The sequence below is a fragment of the Ranitomeya imitator genome, chromosome 5 (genome assembly GCF_032444005.1).
Source record: "Ranitomeya imitator isolate aRanImi1 chromosome 5, aRanImi1.pri, whole genome shotgun sequence".
In the NCBI taxonomy this organism is placed as follows: Eukaryota; Metazoa; Chordata; class Amphibia; order Anura; family Dendrobatidae; genus Ranitomeya; species Ranitomeya imitator.
The window spans coordinates 54,904,653-54,932,606 of record NC_091286.1 but is presented as its reverse complement, the minus strand read 5'-3'; the positions used below and the strand labels follow the sequence as shown (position 1 = coordinate 54,932,606).

Here is a 27,954-nt window from a genome sequence, read left to right as displayed (position 1 = left end):
AACAGTTAGAGCATCTGTACTCCCATCATTTAAAGCAAAGAATTCCGTCACCTCCTTCCCTATACCGTCCAAATCAATACTCTGTAACCAGTTAGGATGGATCTTCCATTCTCTCCCACTTGCGGTCCGTGTCCCCAACAACCTAACCTCCACCTCAATTGGACTGTGATCCGAAAGGGCCCTCGGCAGATAACGCACCTCTCCCACCATTGTGTCCAACAGGCGGTTACCCAGCGCCATATCAATTCTGGATAGCGTAGCATGAGCCGGCGAGTAGCACGAGTACCCTCTCTCCCCAACATGTCTAACTCTCCATAGATCAATCATGCCTATTTCACGCACATAGGTACCAAATGTTGTAGTGTGCCCCTCCGACCTGTTCTGGGTGTTCTTATTTTTATCCCAAAAGTCATCACAGATATTGTTCAAATCCCCAATAATTAAGAGTGGTAGTGGTTCCCATCGTTGCACCCTCTCCAACACCTCCCTGATCTTCTTACTTGAATATGGAGGTGGAATATACATTGCCGCCACACACAATCTCACTCCATACAATATACATTGTATCACCACATACTGACCCTCAGCATCCACACATACTTTCACCTCTTCATACTGCACTCCCACCGGCACCAACACTGACACACCTCTTGAGTACGTCGAAAAGGTAGAATGATACCCTTTCTGTATCCAACGTCTATTCAGTACATCCACTTTCTCCTGTATCAAGTGCGTCTCTAGCAAGCATATCATAGAAGCCCGCTGATCCTTCGCATACTGCAAGCTCGCAGCTCTCCTAGATTTATCCGCCAGACCTCTCACATTCCAACTCAAAATCTTAAAGCGGTCCCCTATTATGTGACTCATCATCTTTAGTTATGTCTTTACTTCCCGTTCTGAGCTGTCTAACTTCCCTCCCCACCCTTACCCCTACCCCCCCTCCCCCACACCCCCCAATACTATACATTCTGCCTCTTATCAAGAGTGGGGCACCATCACCCATTGCGAACACTCTTGTTAACGTAACCTTCTCCTTCCGCCTCCCGCTACCGTTTATAACAGAATTCGGCGCAATTCTTAGAAGAACAATATAATTCAACCTGTATTAAATTACAACTGCAAGAAACTAAATAAACTTTTAGTACGCTGCACACCCTTCCTCCCTCGTACTTCTCCGCCGCATCAGCACACCCAGTACATTCCCTGAATAATACCCAGCTCCACCCTCCAACCTTCACATTTCAATTACCAGTGTACTGTCAGTCCATCTCTTTTTCCCCTTTTTGAAAGAATTAAAATACCTCCCGACTAACCCACCCCACATTTTCAATCTCCTTTCCCTTTAAGCTTTTTAGCATTAAGATCTATCCACTGGGTAGCGTCCTCCGGCGTCTGGAAAAAATGAATCTTATCCAGCGCTACCACTCTCAGTCGTGCCGGAAACATCATGGAGTATTGCACTCCCAGTTCTCTCAGCCGTCTCTTGATACCCGTGAACATCATCCGTTGTTTCTGTACCAGGGCGGAATAGTCAGGGTAAATAGCAACTCTTTGACCTCCAATTGTCAGATCCGTCATGTCTCTAGCTTTCCTCAGGATAATGTCTCTGTCTCTGTAGTTTAGGATTTTGGCAAGCATGGTACGGGGATTTGCTCCAGGGACAGGTGGTTTCGGTGGGACCCTGTGGGCTCTTTCTACCGCAAATACTTTTGTCAGTGCTGCATCACCAAAGGTCTCAAGGAGCCAGCTTTCAATATACTCCGTGGGATTCCTCCCCTCAATTTTTTCAGGGACACCCACTATACGAATGTTATTTCTTCTGGACCTGTTCTCCAGATCCTCATTTTTTGCAGCCAGCTCCGATATTGCCTGAGTAAACTTCCTCTCCGCTTTCTGCAGCTGCACTATATGGTCTTCTGCCGTGCTCACTCTTTCCTCCACAGCCCCCACACGTTTGTCAATCTTCTGCAGGGCTGCATTTATCTGGGCTGTATCCCCCTTGACCTCCTGTAGCTGCTGGGTGAGGGATTGTTTGCATGCTGATACCAGTGCAAAAACATCTCTAAGAGTGGGCTCTGCTCCTGACTCCTTATCTTCAGATCCCCCTACTACCACTGCCATGTCACCATCCCTGCTCCCCTGTTGTACCTCCTGCTCCTCTGCTGGGCTTTCCTCCTCTCCTTCTGTGTCTGTGTCTGCTCCGGCATCCTCCTCTGCTTTTCCTGTGTTCCCTGCGGCCTCCACTCTAGCAAACTGCTGGAGCTTTGCCGCCGCCGACATTCTCTTCTGGCATGCCGCGTTGTCCTTCTCCGCCTTCTCTCTGGCGTCGGCGCCATCTTGGCTGATCCCAGCCTCGCCGGCTCCTGCATCTCTTTGCCTCCTCCTGGTCATATTTGTTGACCTCGAGGCCGCCTCTATTCACCGCCGCACTCCCGGGACTTTCCTGCAGCCGGTAAGCGCCTTGAATCGCCGCTCAGCTGCGGCTTATAAGGATAAATTGAGCGTTAGCAGCGGGAGCGCTCTGTCACACGTCCGCTCACATGGACGTTCAGGCCACGCCCCCCCCATGGCAGGTCCTTGGCGCACACCAGCCCTGGGACCGGAAGCTGCCGCTTGCAATGGAGCGGTCCCGGGAGCGTGGCGAGGAGCGGGGAAGGGGGCGGAGGGTGAGTATAGCAGGTTTTTTGTTTTTTTTATTATTTTTAACATGACATATTTTTACTATTGATGCTGCATAGGCAGCATCAATAGTAAATAGTTGGGGACACACAGGGTTAATAGCAGCGGAAACGGAGTGCGTTACACCGCGGGCAGTTACTGCTGCCATTAACCCTGTGTGAGCGGTGAGTGGAGGGGATTATGGAACGGGCGCCGGGCAGTGAGTGCAGGGGAGTAGGGGAGGGACTAATCGGACTGTGCCCGTCGCTGATTGGTCGCGGCAGCCATGACAGGCAGCTGCGGAGACCAATTGTGCAGGCATGTACTACGGAGGACAGAGAATGAACTTCAATCCAATATTGCAGCCAGCATGCAGCCAGCGGGTAAGGAAAGGGTGAATCAAACACCCGAAAACCCCGCCCCTATGGCTGAAGATTGTTCCCTCCAAATTCAGGTGACAGAGTCCCTTTAAAACAGACACACGGATAACACACTGATCCAAAACACTGGCACTAGTACCATTTTTCCACTTATCTTTTTATGGATGTGTCAATGAGGCCTTAAACCTGTCAGCAGGATTTTGCTAAGTAAACTACAGGCAATATCAGATTGGCAGTGTTACACTGATTAAAATGATACCTGGTGTGAAGAAATCCATCTTGTGGTTCTTGTGTAATCAGTTGGCGGGACTGTAGTCAGAGTCTTATCTTCCTGCTGTAACCCAGAGAAACCAAGGAAAGACCTGCTCCCAGGCCACCCCAAAGCACAAACAGTCTGTCTCTATGATGAGGAACATGTTTGTTCTTTGGGGCGGCCTGTGGGAAGGTCGTTCCTTGGTTGTTCTGCCCACAGTCCCACCTCGGAGCACAGGCATCTCATTAATTGAAAATGTCTAACACTGATTACTCAAGAACCAACTTGTCCAATCAAAAGGCTGCAAACAACTCTTCCCAAAACTCTTTTAAACTGTTTCAAGAACAGAAAAACTCCTCCACAACCTGCCTGAAAAAGCAGAGTTTCCATAAATGGGTGGTCTGGTACCTAAAATGTCCTTTCTAAAGATCTACATTTACAGCCTAATCGCTTTTGTAAATAGCTTTATGTTAGAATACCCTCCACTTCTCCTTAACCTGCCTGTCCTAAAATGTTTCTCAAACTGGATGTGACAGGAGGCTGGGGCTGCACTCACTTCCCTGCAGCCTCTATCGCCCCTCCTGGATCGGGATGTCATCAGATGGCGGCACTGCAGTCTCTACAGTTTCTTTCATTGCTGCCTTCTGAAGGCTTCCTGGATCCATGGCAATAGAAGCTGAGGGAGAGGCGAGAGCAGCGGGTGGGATAGAAGCAGAGTGCCGGTGCTGCGCTCACCTCTCCACTGCCGCTGTATCCAAATGTGAAACACGACGTCGTCAGGTAGTAGAAATAGAAGCAGTGAGTGACCTCATCTTCTATCACTGCTATCAAGCAAATTATCATCAGGGCTTGCCTGTTTGTTAGACAATCTCTGCATGTGTTTCGGCAGTCTATCAGCCACAAAACATGCAGCCGCAGGGACTCGAACATAATATCCGAGCACACCGAAGACACTCTGATAACACCCGAGCATACTCGGATAACGCGTTATCCGAGCACATTCGCTCATCACTAGTTACCACCTGCCCAGAGCTAGGTAGAAAGCTCAAGGATGAGCTCTAGTCGTTCGCAACCATTTCCATTTATGATCGATATAGCACGCTATTACTTTGGTGCTTCAGAATCAATTAATCCTGTCTTAGAGGACTACAGGACTTGGTGGCTTTCGTTTTTGCTCTAATATTCACTGTCTTCTAGTTGATGCTTGTTTTTCCTCTCTTGAATTTAGTTCGTGAACTGTAGACCTTATTCTACAACCAGTGTTATGATAGATACAGATTGGAGTTGTTTTTGGCACATATCTTGATTGATCCCATGTATGAAGCTCAATAAAGAAGCTGGTATCTTGGCTGCTCATTCCAGAGAAATACATTTTGAGTACAACGGATGAAATATGGGTCCTTGCATCCATGGATTCTTGCTTCTAAAAGGAGGAGAGCCCTTGTGACACACATCTTGATATAGATTGAAGAGTGGAACCGTGAAAGACTCTACGTTGCGTTGGTTCTACTCAATTGAAAGACCTTCAGCCCTGGGGATCCTTGAGAAAGAATTAAGTGCGATTTGTTTTTCTACTTATGTGATGTCTTTTTTTTGGAATGGAGCACTTTAGGGGAAGGGAATAGTCCTGGGAAAGGCAATAGTCACAGGAAAGGTAATGATCTGGAAGGTACAGTGACAGCTTGGCACCAGAGCTGCGAATCTGTGAGGTCTACTGGGAAAGCAGAACCTAGGAAAGGTCCGATTCAGGATCTAAGAGCGTAAAGCCGCCTGGGCTACTTATCCCTTTTGTGGCTTAATTCTTAGCACACTGTTAAATTGAGCAATTTACTACTGAAGTTAACACCATTCAGGGAAATTTTGCATGTTCGCTTTTTTTTTTTTTTTTTACGTAATTTGAAAATGATGCCCCCAAAATTTAAATAAAACTATCACGGTTCAGTGAAATCCTTGCAATAAACTCTTTATATAAATCGTGTTTTATGTGGTGGATTTTTTATTTTATTTTATTAGTTTTGCATGCATTCATTTCCAGGAAATGTAATTGACATAGGTGTAGCTTCTTATAAAATGCGCAAAATCCTTTCCATGCTTCTCTTGAGATCCCTGCACAATGCATCATCGCCTATCAAAGCCGCTCATATTTGAATGCTGGCAGCATAATTCCATTTCTGTAGGCTTGCATTAGCTCCTCCAGATGCAGAGCTGCTGCTGCGGAAACTCCTTTCAATCATCCTTGTAGTCAGAGCCCTCCACATATGCTGCACTTGCTGGCTCTGCTTAGATCATCCATCATTTATCAGAAGATTAAAAAGAGCTGATTTCTCCACATTAAAATGCTGCTGAGCACGCGCTGCATTGTGCCGGATGCTGGCAGGATTTGGATTTTTCTTAAACCCTTGTATTTTTGTTCTCCTTTTCACTGTCTACCTGCAACTTTTATTAATAAGAAAGACTTATATTAAAGGAGGAATTTTTTCACACACCAGTAATTGTGCTGATGACACCAAACCACTTACAGCGAGCGTTGAAGACTCCATGAAGAGCCAGTATGCGGTGCATCATATGCCCATGGGACATTTCTAGATTAGATTTTCGGCAAGCAAGAGCCATGTCCTCAGCAGGAGCTCTGCAATCTCATCTTTCCAAGTATTTCTCTAGATAAAAAGCACATTTCTGTTTCTCTTGTTTTGTAATCGCCACATATATCACTAATGTAACAGAGCTGAATTTGTCTTAAGAAAGTTTCCCACTTTTAAAGAAAAACAAAAGTTTTTAAAGGGAACCTGACAGCTGATAATTGCCCGATACACAGGTTTCATGCGTCAGATCCTGGCTGTGTGTTTTCCACCAGGCATGTTTGACTCTGAGATGTTCCGGATTTTCAGAGAAATACCTACTTTAAAAGCTGCCAGGGAAATACCCGCACATGGGACTTCTCCCCACCCACTGCATGTGATTATCAGGTCCCTCCCTATAGACACACGCAGGGAAAGACCTGTCGCTCTAGGGAAGCGGGCGTAGAAAAGGGGCACAACTTTCTGACTCGTCTCCTGTGCGGGTCAGTCCCCGGGGGATTTCAAAGTATGTGTTTCTATGAAATCATGCAGCCAGTGCCTGATAGATGCTGACTATAGTTCAAGCAGCGTGTATCAGCTGTCAGATTTCCTTTAAAGGGGATCTTCTAGTCTATCGGATTGGAAAAATCTTTTTTTTTTTTTTACTATATATTTCACATGTTTAGTGTAGCGAATATATCTGTAAAGCAATATACCATATATAGTTGAGTATAAGCCGATCCGAGTATAAGTCGACCCCCCTAATTTTGCCACAAAAAACTGGGAAAACTTATTGACTCGAGTATAAGCCTAGGGTGGAAAATGCAGCAGCTACCGGTAAATGTCAAAAATAAAAATAGATACCAATAAAAGTAAAATTAATTGAGACATCAGTAGGTTAAGTGTTTTTGAATATCCATATTGAATCAGGAGCCCCGTATAATGCTCCATACAGTTTATAATGGCCCCATAAGATGCTCCATATTAAAATATACCGGTACCCCATATAATCCTGCATAAAGGGTAATAAGGGCCCCATAAGATGCTCCATAGAAACATTTGCCCCATACAATGCTGCATAAAGATTGGTGGCCCCATAAGATGCTCCACACATTATGGCCCCATAAGATGTTCCACACATTAGGGGCCCCATAAGATGCTCCATACATTATGGCCCCATGAGATGCTCCACACATTATGGCCCCATACATTGTGGCCCCATGAGATGCTCCACACATTAGGGGCGCCATGAGATTCTCCACACATTATGCCCCATACGATGCTCCATACATTGTGGCCCCATGAGATGCTCCACACATTATGCCCCATAAGATGCTCCTCATTTATGCCCCATAAGATGCTCCTCATATATGCCCCATAAGATGCTCCATACATTTGCCCCATTTGCTGTTGCTGCGATTAAAATAAAAAAAAATCACATACTTACCTCTCTTTGATTGTCACGTTCCATCGCTGCGCGCTGCTCTGTCTTCCATCCTTGGCACTGACTGTTCAGGCAGAGGGCGGCGCGCACACTAATCGCGTCATCACGCCCTCTGACCTGAACAGTCACAGCCAGAGGACGGAAGACAGAGCAGCGCGCAGCGATGGAACGTGGAAGGTAACTATCGCACAATGCTCCCCCTCCCCTGATATACTCACCTGCTCCCGGCGCGGTCCCTGGCAGCATCTCACTGTCAGATGGTCTCCGGGAGCCGGCGGCGGCGGTCACGTACCGCTCATTACAGTAATGAATATGCGTGCATATTCATTAATAATAATAATAATATAATAATAATCTTTATTTTTATATAGCGCTAACATATTCCGCAGCGCTTTACATCACATTATCATCACTGTCCCCGATTGGGCTCACAATCTAGAATTCCTATCAGTATGTCTTTGGAATGTGGGAGGAAACCGGAGTGCCCGGAGGAAACCCACGCAAACACGGAGAGAACATACAAACTCTTTGCAGATGTTGTCCTGGGTGGGATTAGAACCCAGGACCCCAGCGCTGCAAGGCTGCTGTGCTAACCACTGCGCCACCATGCTGCCCATTACTTTAATGAGCGGTACCACGTGACCGCTGAACACAGGAAGCGCTGCCCGGAGACCATGGGACATGCAGGGACAGCGCCAGGAAAAGGTAAGTATATCACAGCCGCCGCTTCCCCTCACCCGCCGACCCCACACCGACACTGACTCGAGTATAAGCCGAGAGGGTCACTTTCAGCCCAAAAAAGTGGGCTGAAAATCTCGGCTTATACTCGAGTATATACGGTAGCTTGATTCACAATATTAAAAGGTTATAGCACCTTATAGGGATTGATCTCTGGCGCGCGTTCGGTGCTTGGACCGTGCTCCGCACAATGGAGCATTCCATCGGCCTTGTATGCATATATATGCTTTCTTAGCTTTTGGATTAACTTGCCCAATAGATGTTTATTTTTTTGGACAGCATTTTGAAAAGCAGTCCTTCGTGTTACGATGCTTAGTAATCACCTTGCACTTATCAGAGATCTAATAGGATGATGATTTGTTGGAACGTGTTGGAGCAAAAACACAAAATAACTAATTGCTCAACTCATTTATTTGGACTTCTGCTCTGAAAGCTTTTCATTCGGGTGCAAAGATTGTGAACATAGCTATGTTTTTGGCAATAATTATCTTTAACGAGGGATTTATGCCAATTTTTAAAGTAAAGGATGTGATGGGAATGACTTATTAGACAGCAAGCGGGGATGGATGGGCACACTCGGGAAGAGGCTCGATTAAGTCCCTCAGAGTGTCAAATTTTATGAGCATGCAGAAGGATCACTTAATGGTCCTGGAATAGTTGATTGATCGTAAGTAAACGTATCTCTGTGTAATCGGTATGAAAAGCTTTAATGCGTTTTTTTCTTGAAACCACTTTTTTCAAAAAAATTCCCACGGTATCCCCAGAACCAATTGGTCAATTGTGTCAGGCTTGTGCACACATTTTCAGTACAGTGTGTCAGTAAAGTCATGGTGCACTTTTGACCAGTCACTGGAAAGCAACAAAAAACTATAGAAATCTAAAATCTGCTCCAAATAAAAGAAAAACTCTCCCAGTTTCATACCTATTCAGTGCAGTTCGATGTGGGCTCCATTTGTTGACCTACACACATCCAAACGATAGTGAAGTTCTTGCCACACACGGGTAAGGACGTCTGGTGTAACAGAGTGAATAACGTCTGTGATTCTCTGTTTTAAGTGATTAATGTCGTTGATACGTTCAATGTACACATGTTGCTTCACATAACCCTAAAAGTAAAAGTCTTAGGGCGTCAGATCTGGGAATCGTGGTGGCAATGGCTTGAGAGAACCCCTGCCTATCCACCGTCGGGGGAGTGTTCTATCCAGAAACTCACGAACAATGGTGACATAGTGTGGAGGAGCGCTGTCCTATTGAAAGATGACACCTTCTGGAAATTGTGGCACTGCATACAATTCCAACATGTCAAGATACGTGTTTGCCGTCACAGACCGCTCCGCGAAAAAAAATGGGCCCATCACCTTGTCATGCATCAGGCCACACCACACGTTCACTTTAGGGGTGTTACGTTCGAACTCATCGTAGGCATGAGGATTTAGGCAGCCCATATTCGGATGTTATGGCGATGAACATGCCCACAGATATGGAAGGTCGCCTCATCGCTAAGCACAATTTTCAGCAAAAATCTTGCATCATTGTCGATCTTATGAAGCCTATCTGTAGTAAACGCGCATCATTTGTAGCATGGAAAACCACACAGCTGGCATACGCTTGTGGTTGCATGATGTCACACACTTGGCAGTGTATTAATCAGTTCAGTTTATCAGGGGTTAATCTGACTGGGGCTCAGCAACAGCTTAAATGTGTTTGTGTTGTGTGATTGGTTCTTGTTATCTCTTCTCATGAACAGGTCTGAAATGATTGGGCCAGAGAAAGGGCGCTAAAATGTAAGCTATAAAAGTGCACCATGACTTTACGGACACACTGTATATAAGTGCCTAGCTCCTGTACCAGAATCAAGTCATTTTTTTTTTTACAAGCCTCCAATTGTACCAAAAATTGATACTCAATTTTCAGCATGACACCATTTTTAAAATTTTCATGCTTTTTGTTTATTCTGCTATCGGAGATATCGGCAATCATAGTAATTAAGAATCTCTTGTTTGTTTTTTTGGTTTAGGACAAGTACAACAGCCGGGATCATAGCCACCGTTTTGTTTTGCTTGCCCACTTCACTGCTTAGAGTACTTATTTATACTCTTTTCATGATATAAAAATTTCCATGTGTAAATATATTGTTTAAAACCCTATCCCACAAATCCTTTTTGCAGAAAAAAAAATAAATCGCAGAAATAGCATAAAAAACGGGCGTTTAGACTAGAAGACTGCCTTAAACACCATTCTTGTCCATAGTATTACAGTTCATTCCAGGCCTCCTTATATCCGGGCAGTCGCATCAGGTTTTTTTTTGTGTACCTTAACTGATCACAATTGATGTCAAAATAGTTTCAGTTGTCATTGATCTTTTTCACCAGTTTCTACTGCAAAGCTGATGAGCCGTGTTGAAAAATGTAACGGAGCACTTTGGAGGGTTGGATTCAACACCTGACATGCTGGATTAATGTGAACGATTCCGTAGCAAATTATTGGATCTCTTCTCACATTAGTGTCCCTCTGGCGTTTCACTGCCACATCAGAGAGAAAAATAGCCAGATCTCTAAGCATGTGGAACAATGGACTTGTGTTCTGACTGGTGTTCAGAATGTTCACTTTTGCATAAAATAGGACTGTCTGATGCTAAATTTTGTGTTTCCTCTAAAAGTCAATTTCTATTATTTTTAGATCCATAATTGATTGCTTTAAGCAGCATTGCAGCAGAGTTTTTGTTAAATTCACCTCCAGAGTGGTGTCTGTAATGTAAGTTGCCTGCCCCCAGAATTATATTTACCAGTCGCCATCATCTTCTGTTCTTCACGCCAATCCGGTCATCTTCTACAAGCTCTTTTACCTGCCGGATCTCTCCAGTGTTTGATGGGCAAGACGGAGGCCATTTTTCAATGTTAGTCTATTAGAGCCAGAAGTAGGCCAGTACGGGACTGCCATAGATTTACATCGAGAGCTTGTGACCATTACCTCTGACTTCCGGTCAGTCGGGAACTGCCGTCATAAGGTATCGGAGCATGACCAGAGCACTGTCGGGAAGAAAAAACACAAAAAAAGAGCTTGGCTTAAGTTGGTACGCATTCAGCACATAAACACATGTTCACATTGGCCATAAAACATATAAAACCTACAAGAGAAAAAATTAGCAAAAACTCTATTGTAAATAAGTAAAAAGCAAAAAGTGCATCTAAATAACACAGAGTTTTTAGTAATACTGTTTTTGATCAAAAATACCATAAAAGCCATCCCACCACAACAAGGTAACTCTGATCGGGAAGGTCCTACACTGTCTAATATTAAAACCTTACCATGTGTCAATGCTGACCTCAGTGTGAATAAGGGCAGACAAAAGGACTGGGCCCAACCAGTGGAACACCAGCCTGGGGAAGCTTTATATACAATTTCCAGCTCAGAAAAGGGTGGCCACACCCTGGTTTGCAGTGGCGGGAAGAGCTGAAGACAGCGGCTGGTAAGTATATTTTATGGGGCAGGGAACATGCATTAGTGAGACCTCTTCGGGGGTGAATTAAAAAACCAAAACCCCGCTGGAGTGGTGTGTTAAGATCCCCATACACATTAGATACTTGAAGGCTCAACTATCGTTTGACCTCCATCTGTCTCTTCAGATTTCCCCAAGCCATCTCTCTGCTGAATGCTCTTGTGTTTTCTATGAGATAGTCACTCCCAAACTCCTCTGCCGGTGGCTTAGTTCGCGGAAAACAAAAGGAAAGACCACCATAAATCTGACCTACCGTATCGGTCTGCCCCAGACATCTGTTAGGGGAGAGTCGGGATCCCCCCATACATATTAGACTGTCAGAAGGTCCCGTTGGTATCAGCAGGTTCAATATTGGAGGTGATTAAAAAAAAAAAAAAGGTCCGTGGAGAAAAGCCCCCCATTTTTATAGGTTGGGTGTCAACCCTGCTCCTCATTCACTTGAATATGGCCTAACTGAAGCTCGAGGTCACCACTGTGCATGCAAAAAAGGGTCAGAAAAGTTTGCAAAAGACTGTGTTATAAATGTTTATGTAGATTTATTAACTCTAGTTCTGTAAACATAAGAAAAAACGTCTCCTGTCCCTTTAGGACAAGCTGTGGATCCTGGTGGCATTAATTACTTTGTTTTTGTGCTTGTGTATATCATCGGAGGGTTTTGCAGTCGAGTGAATAAAGTAAATCTGCGTTAAGTGAAAATAAAATTGATGTTGCCATATGCTAAGCATGGCGGCTTCATTAAAACGGCAATATTTGTTCATCAAGCTAATTTTTTTTTTTTTTTTTGGTAAAAGATTTCCAAATGCCTTTCTATTAAAAGCTGTATAATGTGTCAGGTGCTGATGTCAACTGCCAAGCCAAGGACAAGGCGACTCCATTATTCATCGCAGCTCAGGAAGGCCACGAGAAATGTGCAGAGCTGTTACTGTCGGCGGGAGCCGATCCAAACCTCTACTGCAATGGAGAAGGCTGGCAGCTGCCAATACACGCAGCTGCACAAATGGGCCGGAGCAAGTAAGTTGTCTTATATCTGGGCTTAATTAAAGAGTTTAGTAATCGCATAAGGTAATTAGAAATTTTGATTGTTTCCTGTAAAATTGTAATTTTTTTTACATTTCAGCTAAATATCTTTTAATGGATCGGACTCATTTGGGGTGTAGTAACGGGTGCATGTGTTGTAAGACGCTAATAGGTATTTAATGATGGAAGGATTTGATTTTAATTTTTGGCAAAGAGATTTTACAAAACGCGATCAGGTTTCAGAGATGAGCTAATAAAAAGCGGAGAAATGTAAACACACAGCGGAATGAGAAGTATCGTCATCGCCCCGTAGTGATAGGACGTATAAAACCTTTACACGGGACCTGTGCAATGCGGGTTTTAACTGCAATACCAAAATGTGCAGCAAAAAATTGTGCAGATTCTTTAGCAAATTTTGTCGCAAAATGCTGCCGATTTATTGCAGCTTTCTACCAATTGCAAAGGGCCACATTATCTTTATTTTATCAGATGTGTTGGGGACATAATTTTGTAGCACTTGTTACTATATAGTATGACCGGTACTCCTGATTTCCTCATAGACCGCACAGCTCTACGGTCCGGCTGCTGGTGGAGGAACATGTGACCAGACAGGTCCATCAGTCTCCTCCAATAGAAAAACAGTTTTCCCATGTGAGATATTCTATTGGAGGAGGCTGATGGACAGGTCTGGTCACATGCTCCTCCACCAGCAGCCATTGTATGGACCGGAGCTGTGCAGTATATGAGGAAAACTGCACTATCAAGAGCAGGAGGAGAACCTGTCCTACCTATCTATATAATAGTGAGTGCCAATAAATCATGTCTTCAACACAACTAATAAAATAAAAAATGTGGCCGATCCCAGTAACTCATTCTTCAGCCGGCAATAGTGTACTACAGCGGCTACAGGAAGGCAAACGGTGCAGTTTTTTGACGAATTCTTTTGCAAACATGGTTTTTTACCCCGATTGCATGCACTTAAGTAGGATTAAAAAAAACTGTCCCCAAACATGGATGACCCCTTTAAGGGTTTGACCTTTTTTAGGTTGCCTACACCTTTACAACTATTTTTTTTTTGTAATATTGTCTCGGTGGGTCTATAATAAACAAGCGCCCATACACAAAATCAGACTACACAGAGTTCTTTTGCAGTCTGTTCCTCTGGAGATGCATCAGAGAGCTGTAGACACACAACAATAAAATAATAGAACAGAAGGAACTAAGCTAAACCTCACCTGCACAGACGAGGCTTAAAATGGTTGTTCCCTTTTAATCAAATTTCTCCCTTGGCTGCAGTTTGCTCTAAATCCCAAGCTGCTCTGTGCTCGACTTCCCTTGGGTGACCGGCGAGTTTCTGCAGCTGTTATCAGTGTCCGGCATTGGCAGCGGTGCTGGTGTGATATTGACGGGACGCTCTAAACAGGGCTTCTCATCTTGAGCCGCTAAGATCACTAACTGACTGCCACGCTGTCAAACTGGCGTCAGTCATTTCTCATTATTACACATACCTAATTTATGGACATCTATGGTTTGATTTCTTTGCCTGTGTGGATTGGATGGCTTGTTACCGACATCTGGTGAGAATTCCATGTCAAGAGCACCTTTAGAAATATGTCTACTTACAAAATTGGTGACGTGTTCAATACTTATTTCACCCGCTGTAAGTGTCTGGCGTTCACAGGCAGCCGGGCTGATGGACGAGTTTTTTGGCAGCAATAGAAGACACTACAATATAAGTTTGTATCTCCTGTCATCAATTTGGTTTTATCTACTATAAAATTAACCTGAATCCCCAAAATCTAATCTCTGCATAGTACAGTGTGATGATCTTTCGTATACAGTACAAACCAAAAGTTTGGACACACCTTCTCATTTAAAGATTTTTCTGTATTTTCATGACCATTAAAATTGTAAATTCACACTGAAGGCATCAAAACTATGAATTAACACATGTGGAATTATATACTTAACGAAAAAGTGTGATACAACTGAAATTATGTCTTATATTCTAGGTTCTTCAAAGTGTACACATTTTGCTTTGATGACTGCTTTGCACACTCTTGGCATTCTCTTGATGAGGTTCAAGAGTTAGTCACCAGGAATGGTTTTCACTTCACAGGTGTGCCCTGTCAGGTTTAATAAGTGGGATTTCTTGCCTTATAAATGGGGTTGGGACCATCAGTTGTGTTGTGCAGAAGTCTGGTGGATACACAGCTGATAGTCCTACTGAATAGACAATTTACATAGTAACATAGTTAGTAAGGCCGAAAAAATACATTTGTCCATACATTCCATCATAATAACCTACGTCCTTCTACAGAACCTAATAATTGTATGATACAATATTGTTCTGCTCAAGAAAGACTTCCAGGCCTCTCTTGAACCCCTCGACTGAGTTCGCCATCACCACCTCCTCAGGCAAGCAATTCCAGATTCTCACCGCCCTAACAGTAAAGAATCCTCTTCTATGTTGGTGGAAAAATCTTCTATCCTCCAGACGCAAAGAATGCCCCCTTGTGCCCGTCACCTTCCTTGGTATAAACAGATCCTCAGCGAGATATTTGTATTGTCCCCTTATATACTTATACATAATTTTTAGATCGCCCCTCAGTCGTCTTTTTTCTAGACTAAATAATCCTAATTTCGCTAATCTATCTGGGTATTGTAGTTCTCCCATCCCCTTTATTAATTTTGTTGCCCTCTTTGTACTCTCTCTAGTTTCATTATATCCTTCCTGAGCACCGGTGCCCAAAACTGGAAACAGTACTCCATGTGCGGTCTAACTAGGGATTTGTACAGAGGCAGTATAATGCTCTCATCATGTGTATCCAGACCTCTCATAATGCACCCCATGATCCTGTTTGCATTGGCAGCTGCTGCCTGGCACTGGCTGCTCCAGGTAAGTTTATCATTAGCTAGGATCCCCAAGTCCTTCTCCCTGTCAGATTTACCCAGTGGTTTTCCGTTCAGTGTGTAATGGTGATATTGATTCCTTCTTCCCATGTGTATATTTGTATTATGGCAAGAAAAAAGCAGCTAAGTAAAGAAAAACGAGTGGCCATCATTACTTTAAGAAATGAAGGTCAGTCAGTCCGAAAAATTGGGAAAACTTTGAAAGTGTCCCCAAGTGCAGTGGCAATAACCATCAAGCGCTACAAAGAAACTGGCTCACATGAGGACCGCACCAGGAAAGGAAGACCTAAAGTCACCTCTGCTTCTGAGGATAAGTTTATCCGAGTCACCAGCCCCAGAAATCACAGGTTAACAGCAGCTCAGATTAGAGACCAGGTCAATGCCACACAGAGTTCTAGCAGCAGACACATCTCTACAACAACTGTTAAGAGGAGACTTTTTGCAGCAGGCCTTCATGGTAAAATAGCTGCTAGGAAACCACTGCTAAGGACAGACAACAAGCAGAAGAGACTTGTTTGGGCTAAAGAACACAAGGAATGGACACTAGACCAGTGGAAATCTGTGCTTTGGTCTGATGAGTCCAAATTTGAGATCTTTAGTTGCAACCACTGTGTCTTTGTGCGACACAGAAAAGGTGAACTGTTGGACTCTACATGTCTGGTTCCCACCGTGAAGCATGGAGGAGGAGGTGTGATGGGGTGAGGGTGCTTTGCTGGTGACACAGTTGGGGATTTATTCAATATTGAAGGTATACTGAACCAGCTTGGCTAACATCTTGTAGCGGCATGCTATTCCATCCGGTTTGCGTTTAGTTGAGCCATCATTTATTTTTCAACAGGACAATGACCCCAAACACACCTCCAGGGTGTGTAAGGGCTATTTGACCAAGAAGGAGAGTGATGGGGTGCTACGCCAGATGACCTGGCCTCCACAGTCACCAGACCTGAACCCAATCGAGATGGTTTTGGGTGAGCTGGACCGTAGAGTGAAGGCAAAAGGGCCAACAAGTGCTAAGCATCTCTGGGAACTCCTTCAAGATTGTTGGAAGACAATTCCCGGTGACTACCTCTTGAAGCTCATCAAGAGAATGCCAAGAGTGTGCAAAGCAGTCATCGAAGCAAAAGGTGGCTACTTTGAAGAACCTAGAATATAAGACATATTTTCAGTTGTTTCACATATAATTCCACATGTGTTAATTCATAGTTTTGATGCCTTCAGTGTGAATGTACAATTTTCATAGTCATGAAAATACAGAAAAATCCTTAAATGAGAAGGTGCGTCCAAACTTTTGGCCTGTACTGTATAAATAAATGTATACTTTTGCACTATTGCCACAAATCTTCAGCTTTTTAGAGGGAATCTGTTATGAGGATTTCACCACATAAACTATTTATTTGCTCATGTAGCTCTTTCAAAGACAAGTCCAACAATACCTTTATGTAGCCAGTCCGTATGTCTGAGAAACTAGCATTTGGATTGATATGTGAATGGATGTGGTAGATCTGAAGCCTCTGTCACTCCAGCTCTATTGCCTGCCCAGTTCCAGGTATTGCGCCTCTCAGATTCTGAGACATGCCAACATCTCTCCTGTGTATAAAACTAGTCTTTTCAAACCAAGTGGGTGCTGTCCTTAAAAATACTTCTATAGAGAAAATATGTGGACCACACCATCTTGGATAACAAGACTACATTCATATATGAGTGAGGGGCGTTATCTGTGCTGATGTTTGGAATGTAATTGTTCTCCTATTGTGTCCATATTTAAAGCAAATGTATTTTTAGGCTTCTGGAAATGCTCATGGCGGTAACAAGTCGTGTGTGCGATACTGGAAAAGATCAAGTGAGTCCCGTCTATTCTGCCGTCTATGGAGGTGACAGGCAGTGCCTGGATATGTTACTGTCTGGAGGCTATAGCCCCGAAGCTCAGGAACGTGTACTCTATCAGTATAAGACCCCGATGTGTGTGGCTACTGAACGAGGGTATGTACATGTGCACCTATGGCGATGTAGAGGGGGTGCAATGGATCCAAATAGTATAAAATGTCCTAAAGTTTATTGAATACATGCAGTACAAATAGACAGAGTGCAAGTTCATTAAACATGGCATAGACTCAGAAGAATGCACTCAAGTTAAAGGGAATCGGTCAGCAGGTTTTTGCTATGTAATCTGATGACCGCAGGTGATAGGGACTGAAATACAGAATTCAGGGATGTGTGAATTGTCAAAGTGCTTGCTGTTGTTTACTAACTGTGAAGGATTTATCACTAAGAGATTAACATTGCCGGAATATATTAGTCTGGCAACGCCCCCTCCTGTGATGAGCAGCTCACTGTCTATAGACTTTGTACGTACAGAGCCTAGTGTGGGTGGGGTTAGCTGTGATGTGGGTGGGGTTAGCTGTGATGTGGGCGGGGTTAGCCATGATGTGGGCCGGGTTAGCTGTAATGTGGGTGGGGTTAGCTGTAATGAGGGTGGGGTTAGCTGTGATGTGTGCGGGGTTAGCTGTGATGTGGGCAGGGTTAGCTGTGATGTGGGCAGGGTTAGCTGTGATGTGGGCAGGGTTAGCTGTGATGTGGTCGGGGTTAGCCATGATGTGGGCCGGGTTAGCTGTAATGTGGGTGGGGTTAGCTGTAATGAGGGTGGGGTTAGCTGTGATGTGTGCGGGGTTAGCTGTGATGTGGGCGGGGTTAGCTGTGATGTGGGCGGGGTTAGTTGTGATGTGGGCAGGGTTAGCTGTGATGTGGGCAGGGTTAGCCGTGATGTGGGCAGGGTTAGCCGTGATGTGGGCAGGGTTAGCTGTGATGGCAGGGTTAGCCGTGATGTGGGCAGGGTTAGCCGTAATGTGGGCAGAGTTAGCCGTGATGTGGGCAGGGTTAGCTGTGATGGCAGGGTTAGCCGTGATGTGGGCAGGGTTAGCCGTGATGTGGGCAGGGTTAGCCGTGATGTGGGCAGGGTTAGCTGTGATGGCAGGGTTAGCCGTGATGTGGGCAGGGTTAGCCGTAATGTGGGCAGAGTTAGCTGTGATGTGGGCAGGGTTAGCTGTGATGTGGGCAGGGTTAGCTGTGATGTGGGCAGGGTTAGCTGTGATGTGTGGAGGGTTAGCTGTGATGTGGGCAGGGTTAGCCGTGATGTGGGCAGGGTTAGCTGTGATGTGGGCAGGGTTAGCCGTGATGTGGGCAGGGTTAGCCGTGATGTGGGCAGGGTTAGCCGTGATGTGGGCAGGGTTAGCCGTGATGTGGGCAGGGTTAGCCGTGATGTGTGGAGGGTTAGCCGTGATGTGGGCGGGGTTAGCTGTGATGTGGGCAGGGTTAGCCGTGATGTGGGCAGGGTTAGCCGTGATGTGGGCAGGGTTAGCCGTGATGTGGGCAGGGTTAGCCGTGATGTGTGGAGGGTTAGCCGTGATGTGGGCGGGGTTAGCTGTGATGTGGGCAGGGTTAGCTGTAATGTGGGCGGGGTTAGCTGTGATTTGGCGGGGTTAGCTGTGATGTTGGCAGGGTTAGCTGTGATGTTGGCAGGGTTAGCCGTGATGTGGGCAGGGTTAGCCGTGATGTGGGCAGAGTTAACTGTGATGTGGGCGGGGTTAGCCGTGATGTGGGCAGGGTTAGCCGTGATGTGGGCAGGGTTAGCCGTGATGTGGGCAGGGTTAGCCATGATGTGGGCAGGGTTAGCCGTGATGTGGGCGGGGTTAGCTGTGATGTGGGCGGGGTTAGCTGTGATTTGGCGGGGTTAGCTGTGATTTGGCGGGGTTAGCTGTGATGTGGGCAGGGTTAGCCGTGATATGGGCATAGTTAGCTGTGATGTGGGCAGGGATAGCTTTCTCATCTTTGCTTCATTCTAAATCTCATAGCCCTAATTGTGTGAGATCTGCTGCACCCAGTAATCTAAGTGATACGTATCTGGAAAATTGAAATCAATTTGTGTCATTGGAGAGGAGCAGGACTTGAATGCTAGTGCCACTTATTGTAATAGTACATAGTGGTGATGGTGACATGACCAACTTCAGGGTTAATGCCGTTGAAAAAACATCTCCACCCATAAGGGAGGAGACACCTTAGATACACACTGATCCAGCTACCTTCTTGCAGCAGAAGGCATGTCATGTCAGGGTGCCGTAGTGGGGGTTACGGCTGGTAGGGGCTTTGTTTTCTGCATGGAAGGATTAAACTGGTGGAGTCTCTAGAATGGAGGGGGCTGGTTGAGGGTAAGCATGCCATTGTAGTAGATTTCACACATAAAGATTGTCATCATCGACTCAGCCCCATGTATGGATGATCCTGAGCTGTGAAGTTCTAGAACAATCCACACTTTTTTAGAAGTAAACAAGAATGGATTATTTTCCGAAGAATACTGTCATCAATACCTTCTCTGGGCCTCAAAAGTGATAAATGATCTACCTAAATATTCCTCGGGGAAGCTCGGCTGTTGAGCAGAGTTGTAAAACATAATTGCATTCAAGTTCCTTCTCTTTCCAATAGCGGTTATCAACTCTCCCTGTCTTTGGAGCTTGACATGATGCTGTAATTGAATGAAGCCAATACTAAATTGACATTTTTTTTTCTTTTTCCCGCTGTTGCACCAGATTGTCTGTGGCTCAGCATGAATTAAATTAGAATTTCTCCTGTAAGCTACCTAGTCACATACTTTTCTTGCTGGAAGGTTTTCACTTTTTATTTAAGAGTGTGACAGCCGCTCAACGCGCCGCCTTCCTTTTCTGCCTTATAAATTGGGAGCGAATCAGGAGAAATGCACTTTGGGATGAAATAGAGGTGAGATCAGAAATCGGTCATGTTGTTTGTGTTGCCGGTTTATGGAGGAAGCAGAGTAAATATTTTTAGTTGGCTTTGAGTGTGCATTGTTCGCGCCCCATGCGTGGACATCCTGGGCTCAAATCTGACCACAGGCAACATCTATGTGCACTTTTTACATTCTTGCTGTGTTCACATTACTCTTCTAATGGGTTTGTACCCATTCCAAAAACATCCTGGTACGCTGTTCCGGACAGTTTTCAATTGTACCACATAATGTACTGAAAAATTTGAAAAAAAAAATTAAAGTGCGGTGAAATAGTGAAAAAAAGGTTCATTTTTACAGCACTCATTGTATACTAACAATGATCAGGCTACATAATACTCCAGGTGATCGTGGCATTTTTTTAATATATTAAAGTGGTGGAAAAAAACACCTAAACTTTGTAAAAAAAAAAATGGTGTCACCATTACGAGGGCTTGTTTTTTTTTTTTTTTTAATTGTGAGCTGTCATTTTTATTGGTACCATTTTGGAGTACATACAACGATTAGATTGCTTTAGATTTTATTTTATAAGGCATTAGAGATGACCAAAAATTGGTAACTTGGGAATTTACCGGTAGATTTTTTTTTCTTCACAGCATTTACAGTACATGTTCATTAATTTTAGAAATTCATAGATCTGAATTCTATGCACACCATTTTTTTTTTTTTTTAAATTAGAAAAAAAAACAGCGCAATAGGGTCTTATCCGGTGAACAAATTTGTATAAGTAAGGGGTAAATAGCTGCTCACCTTTATAAGGTTTTTAAGGCCATGTGCACACGTTCAGTTTTTTTCGTGTTTTAATTTTCGTTTTTTTTTTGCGCTAAAAACGCTATAAATACTCATTAAAACGCATACATTATGCATTCTATCATTGAGAATGCATTCTGCATGTTTTGTTCACATGGATGCGTTTTTTTCCGCGAAAAAAACGCATCGCGGTAAAAAAATGAGCATGTTCATTATTTTTGCGGATTTTCTGCGTTTTTTCCGCAATTCTATGCATTTGGGAAAAAACGCGTCAAAAAACGCGTCAAAAAACGCATGCGTATTTCTGGCAGAAATGTCCGTTTTTTGTCAGGAAAATTTCTGCAAGAAATCCTGACGTGTGCACATACCCTTAAACCCACAACTAACTAGTCAAGGATTGACAGCTTCCAACTTCTAAATTATTTAATTTATTTTCATTTGAAAAGGTTGTTTTTTTTACTGACAGTTTTTTTTTTAGTCCCTTAGTATTTGAACCGTTTGAACACTTGTTAGGCTACGTTCACATTTGCGTTGTGCGCCGCTGCGTCGGCGACGCAACGCACAACGCAAATAAAAATGCACCAAAACGCATGCAAAAACGCTGCGTTTTGCGACGCATGCGTCCTTTTTTGCCGAAATTTGGACGCAAGAAAAATGCAACTTGTTGCATTTTCTGCGCCCGACGCTTGCGGCAAAAAAAACGCATGCGTCGCACAACGCAGCACAACACATGTCCATGCATCCCCCATGTTAAATATAGGGGCGCATGACGAATGTGTCGTCGCTGCGTCGCCCGATGCAAACACGCAAAACGCTAATGTGAACGTAGCCTAATATACAGGTCAGTACTTCACTAGGCTTCATAAGATGGTGAAGGAGTTCTTTATTAGGCCTTGGATGGCCAGATTAAACCATCTGCACCTCGCAATTCCCGAGATTGTGGGGGGGGGCAAGGAAGGGCATGCTAACTAATTAAAACCATTCAGTTTGACATTAGCATTTAAATGATTAAACAAACCAGCAGTGATTGGAGCTAGCTCCGGTTGCTGTTGTTAGAGGTTGGTGCGGGCTGTATAATACAGCCAGCACCCACAGTGTTTGGAGTAGGCTAAGCTTCTGAGCCTGCTCAATACATCTGCACCTGTTGTAGAATATACTAGTTATTTCCTATGTTGGGAAGTGGTTAACATGGATGACTGATGCCATTTATTACTGTCCTTCATGGCATCCAATAAAGGGATGTGTCATGACCTTTTCATTAACTTTTCTTGATCCGTTTATTAATTGGATGCCATTATATCCTTTGTGTTCGTAGCTTGCGCATACAGTGGTGATTGTTACCTATAGGTTAAAATGGCATTAATTTTACAGATATACTGTATAATACAAATCCATACAAAAGCTTATGATTAGGGATGAGCGGACCCATGGAATTTCAGGTTCTACCAAACTTTAGTCCAAAGTTCTGTTCGGGAATCAGAACTGTACCCGAGCTTGAACCTGAACCCAAACCCCATAGAAATCAACAGGGACCCAAACTGCTGAAAAATCTCTCTCTCTTCTTTCCTCCCCCGAACTGTAAAACGAGTTTCCAGGAAAAGTCCGTGTTTGGAGTTCAGCATCGGACACGACGTCTCCCTCCGGTACAAACCCCGAAGTTTACAGTTTGGGTTCGCTCATCTCTACTTATGATGCACTTATTAAACAGATAACATTATAGTCTACAGTTGGTCAATGTTGGCCTCAATTCAATATATATATGTCCGCAGCTTTTCTCTGTATATACTTTTAAAGAAGACTGAAAGGGTGAAAAAAAAGTGGGCTTAAAAGGGCTAACCAGTTTTTTGTTATTTTAACAGATGTGTCGGGGACATGATTTTGTGACACTTCGTGACATATCCGTATTGCAGGTTCTGCTCCTGCTCTTGTTAGTACTGACTTCCTCACAGACTCCTCTGAAAATGGCTCCTGGTGGAGGAAACATGTGACCAGACCTGCCCATCAGAATCCTCCAATTGAAAAGTATACAATACAAGTATACAGTGTTTTCAATTGGAGGAAACTGATGGACTGGTCTGGTCACATGACAGCAGACATTTTAGAGGAGTCTATGAGGAAAGCGCAAGAGGAGAACCTGTGATACTGATAAATCAATACGTGTCCCCAACACAGTCGTTAAAATAAAGCGGACAACCATGTTAATTGGCTTCCGATAAAATTGTCCCTCTTGTACGTGAGATGGGGACCTTTTGTGTAGCACTGTGACAGTGAATAACGGCAAATAATAATATCTCTGTTTTTATGAAATGACGAGCTCAGCCCTTTGCTACATCTTGGCCTCTTTTATGAAGAGCGCATTAAGTTTTCTTATTCTGGAAGTCTCAAATTGTCAAATACGTTTATACCAAATACATTCGCTCCACCTAAAAAAAAAAAGTGGCGTATTAAAAAGCAAGCACGGGAGCGAGATCACCCCGTCTAATGAAAGCGTTTGCATTATGGCTAACCTATTATAGTTAATGTTTCTGTGGTCAGACGGTGGATGATTTGAAATTGCTCGAGGCAGGAACTCATCCAAGACCTTGCTTGCACATGTGAACACGCACGCCTGGATAATCGCCAGACTTTTCTCCGGCAGGTCCCTTATAAATTATGCATGAGGCTTGCAATGAAGCACTGCTTAAGGTTCATTGTGTAGCATTTTACAGTGTATCAGCTCAAGCATGTCTCCCGAAATCCCCGCGCATCATTAGCGTGTTTTTGTTTGGTCCGCAGCAAATGACTTAATAAAAATAGATAAGTAGGCCGACGCCATCGATGTGGCTTCTCCTTCCTTTTTATAGTTGGTCAATAACGCTGTCTGAATATCGACTATTTAGATGATGTTTGTACTGTTAATTTTTTTCTCTTTTTCTGGAGGATCCGAGCTGTCAAGTCATCAGAGAGGCTTTTTTTTTTTTTTTGCAGTCCTTATTTAATAAAAAGACCGCGTATTGATAACCCATATTCTTCTCAGAATGATCTTAAAACCGGAGAAATCAAATTAGTTCAGGTTTCATTTGTTGAACACTTGTCACCGAGTATCATTGTTCTTGTTTGTTTTTTCGCCATTAGGTATGATTGCTGAAATCTATCGACTGCAAGTGGCCGGCTTTCTTAGCCGAGTTTTGTTATTTAGGGCAGAGCGGAGTGTGAACAGAATAACAAACACCGTAGTCAGGCTCCAGAGCTGGAATTTATTGTGATTCTACGTGAGTTCCATCAGACAGCTTTTAAATGGAATCCACGGCTGTTGACTAATTTTTTGAAAGTAAATCTTAATGGCTTGTTGTAACTTTTAATGTAGTTTGGGTGGCCACTTTAGAGTCAAGATTTATTCAAATGGTTTTGTAAGTTATTTAAATGTATATTAACGTTCACTAAATCCTTCAACGTCGAGACTGACTTGATGATGGATTAGTGGATTGTCCAAAATTTACTTGAACATTCCAAAAATTGTGAATATGTACAACCATCATGGCACATGCTCTAGACTTCAGCACTTGATAAGACTCCCTAATTATGGGGAAAAAGTATTCAAGTTACCGTATTTTATAGCTATCTGCTACTACAGCTGATATCAGCAGGGAGGAAGTAAAGGGATATTGTAAATCTCCTGCCCAGCCCCATATTGAAATCAGTTGTGCACCTTGTAAGCAAATTAACCTAATAATTAGCACTTGGTTTTTTTTACATTCTGAATGTAAAAAATTCACACACTAAGGTGCATTTTCTAGTGTTATTTTTTTAAATGTAACACTGAATATATGTATTTATATTTACACTAGATGGTGGCCTGATTCTAACACATCGGGTATTCTAGAATATGCATGTCCACGTAGTATATAACACAGCCCACGCAGTATATTGCCCAGCTATGTAGTATATTGCTCAGCCACGTAGTATACTGGACAGCCACGTAGTATATTGCCCAGCCACGTATACTGGACTGCCACGTAATATATTGCACAGTAACGTAGTATATTGCCCAGCTATGTAGTATATTGCTCAGCCACGTAGTATACTGGACAGCCACGTAGTATATTGCCCAGCCACGCATACTGGACTGCCACGTAATATATTGCACAGTAACGTAGTATATTGCCCAGCTATGTAGTATATTGCTCAGCCACGTAGTATACTGGACTGCCACGTAGTATATTGCCCAGCCACGTATACTGGACTGCCACGTAATATATTGCACAGTAACGTAGTATATTGCCCAGCTATGTAGTATATTGCTCAGCCACGTAGTATACTGGACAGCCACGTAGTATATTGCCCAGCCACGTATACTGGACTGCCACGTAATATATTGCACAGTAACGTAGTATATTGCCCAGCTATGTAGTATATTGCTCAGCCACGTAGTATACTGGACAGTCACGTAGTATATTGCCCAGTAACGTAGTATATTGCCCAGCTATGTAGTATATTGCTCAGCCACGTAGTATGCTGGACAGTCACGTAGTATATTGCCCAGCCACGTAGTATACTGGACTGCCACGTAATATATTGCACAGTAACGTAGTATATTGCCCAGCTATGTAGTATATTGCTCAGCCACGTAGTATACTGGACAGTCACGTAGTATATTGCCCAGTAACGTAGTATATTGCCCAGCTATGTAGTATATTGCCCAGCCACGTAGTATATTGCCCAGTAACGTAGTATATTGCCCAGCCACGTAGTATATTGTCCAGCCACGTAGTATATTGCCCAGCCACGTAGTATATTGTCCAGCACGTAGTATATTGCCCAGCCACGTAGTATATTGCCCAGTAACGTAGTATATTGCCCAGCCACGTAGTATATTGTCCAGCCACGTAGTATATTGCCCAGCCACGTACTATATTGCCCAGCCACGTAGTGTATTACCCAGTAACGTAGTCTATTGCACAGCCACGTAGTATATTGCCCAGCCACGTAGTATATTGCCCAGCCACGTAGTATATTGCCCAGCCACGTAGTATATTGCTCAGCCACGTAGTATATTGCACAGTCACGTAGTATATTGCCCAGTCACGTAGTATATTGCCCAGCCATGTAGTATACTGGACAGTCACGTAGTATATTGCCCAGCCACGTAGTATTTTGCCCAGCCACGTAGTATATTGCCCAGTCACGTAGTATATTGCCCAGCCACGTAGTGTATTGCCCTGCCACATAGTATATTGCCCAGTCACGTAGTATACTGGACAGTCACGTAGTATATTGCCCAGCCACGTAGTATATTGCCCAGCCACGTAGTATATTGCCCAGTAACATAGTATATTGCCCAGCCACGTAATGTATTGCCCAGTGACGTAGTATATTGCCCAGCCACGTAGTATATTGCCCAGTCGCGTAGTATATTGCCCAGCCACGTAGTATATTGCTCAGCCACGTAGTATATTGCCCAGCCACGTAGTATATTGCCCAGTCACGTAGTATATTACCCAGCCACGTTGCCCAGTCACGTATATTGCACAGCCCACGTAGTATATAGCACAGCCCACGTAGTATATTGCCCAGCCACTTTGCACAGCCCACGTAGTATATTGCACAGCCCATGTAGTGTATAGCAATGTGGGCATAATATCCCTGTTAAAAAAATAAAAAAAAAAGAATTAAAATAAAAAAGTTATATACTCACCTTCCGGATCCAATCGAAGCGCTTACCGACGCTCCTCGCGCGCTCCGGTCTCAAGAGTGCATTGTGGTCTCGCGAGATGATGACGTAGCGGTCTCGCGAGACCGCTACGTCATCATCTCGCGAGATCGCAGCATGGACCAGTTACCAGAGCGTCGCCAGCGGGAAAGGCCTGTTGTGGATCCGAGGGGCCGACGGACGGTGAGTATATGACGATTTTTTTATTTTTTTTAATTATTTTTAACATTAGATCTTTTTACTGTTGATGCTGCATAGGCAGCATCAATAGTAAAACGTTGGTCACACAGGGTTAATAGCAGCGTTAATTGAGTTCGTGACACCGCGGCATAACACGGTCCATTAACGCTGCTATTAACCCTGTGTGAGTGCTGACTGGAGGGGAGTATGGAGCGGGCACTGACTGTGGGGAGGAAGGAGCGGCCATGTTGCCGCCGGACTGTGCCCGTCGCTGATTGGTCGTGGCAATGGTCGTGGGCGTTTTGCCACGACCAATCAGCGACTTGGATCCCATGACAGACAGAGGCCGCGACCAATGAATATCCGTAACAGAAAGAAGGACAGACAGAAGGACAGACAGAAAGACGGAAGTGACCCTTAGACAATTATATAGTAGATGTTTGTATGGGTTATACTAGGAAATAGGAACATACTAAAAGTGTGCTTTTCTCTTTAGACATAACTGAAGATAAAATCATTGGACACTATGATCTTGGAGACCAAACTATTCTTTGAATGAAAAAACATCAGCTTTCTGTGGCCTCTGCCACTGGAAATATCAGACATAATGGGGCCTATTAATCTATATTGTCTAATTTTTAGACAATATGGACTCGGGCTACATTCACACTTTGGCATGTCACGGTCTGTGGTTCTTGTATCTGCCGGAGGTCTCCCGACCCGAACTAAACAGCATCATAAAATTCGGTTCCACTTAGATAAATCTCATAATGGCGCCAGCCGCATTGTTAAAATTAGGCTGGGGCTGCACGGCAACTTTGGCCGTGGCAGAGACATACTTCACCACATTGAGACACTGAATATAGATATGCAACACGGCATTAATATATTATTAGCCACTGTGAACCCACCATTAAAAATATAAATTGATAAGTCAGCTCTGTGCCCCCCATTTTAGCTACTTTTTTCCAATAAAATATAAATTAATTAGCCACCGTGCTTCTCCCCACAATTCATTACAAGTCCCTGTCCTACATCCTATCCCCCCAGTTCATTGTAATTACATGTCCTCTGTCCCATCCC

General features: G+C 43.9%; 1 protein-coding gene across 1 annotated transcript in view; it reads left to right on the top strand.

Moving 5' to 3' along the window:
- Window positions 1–27,954, top strand: part of ASB3 (ankyrin repeat and SOCS box containing 3) — a 157,230-nt gene that overhangs the window by 89,899 nt on the left and 39,377 nt on the right. Inside the window, exons 7-8 of the mRNA XM_069768682.1 lie at window positions 12,364–12,541; window positions 17,243–17,440. Coding sequence (XP_069624783.1) covers window positions 12,364–12,541; window positions 17,243–17,440 — 376 coding nt within the window. The remainder of the gene's footprint in view (window positions 1–12,363; window positions 12,542–17,242; window positions 17,441–27,954) is intronic.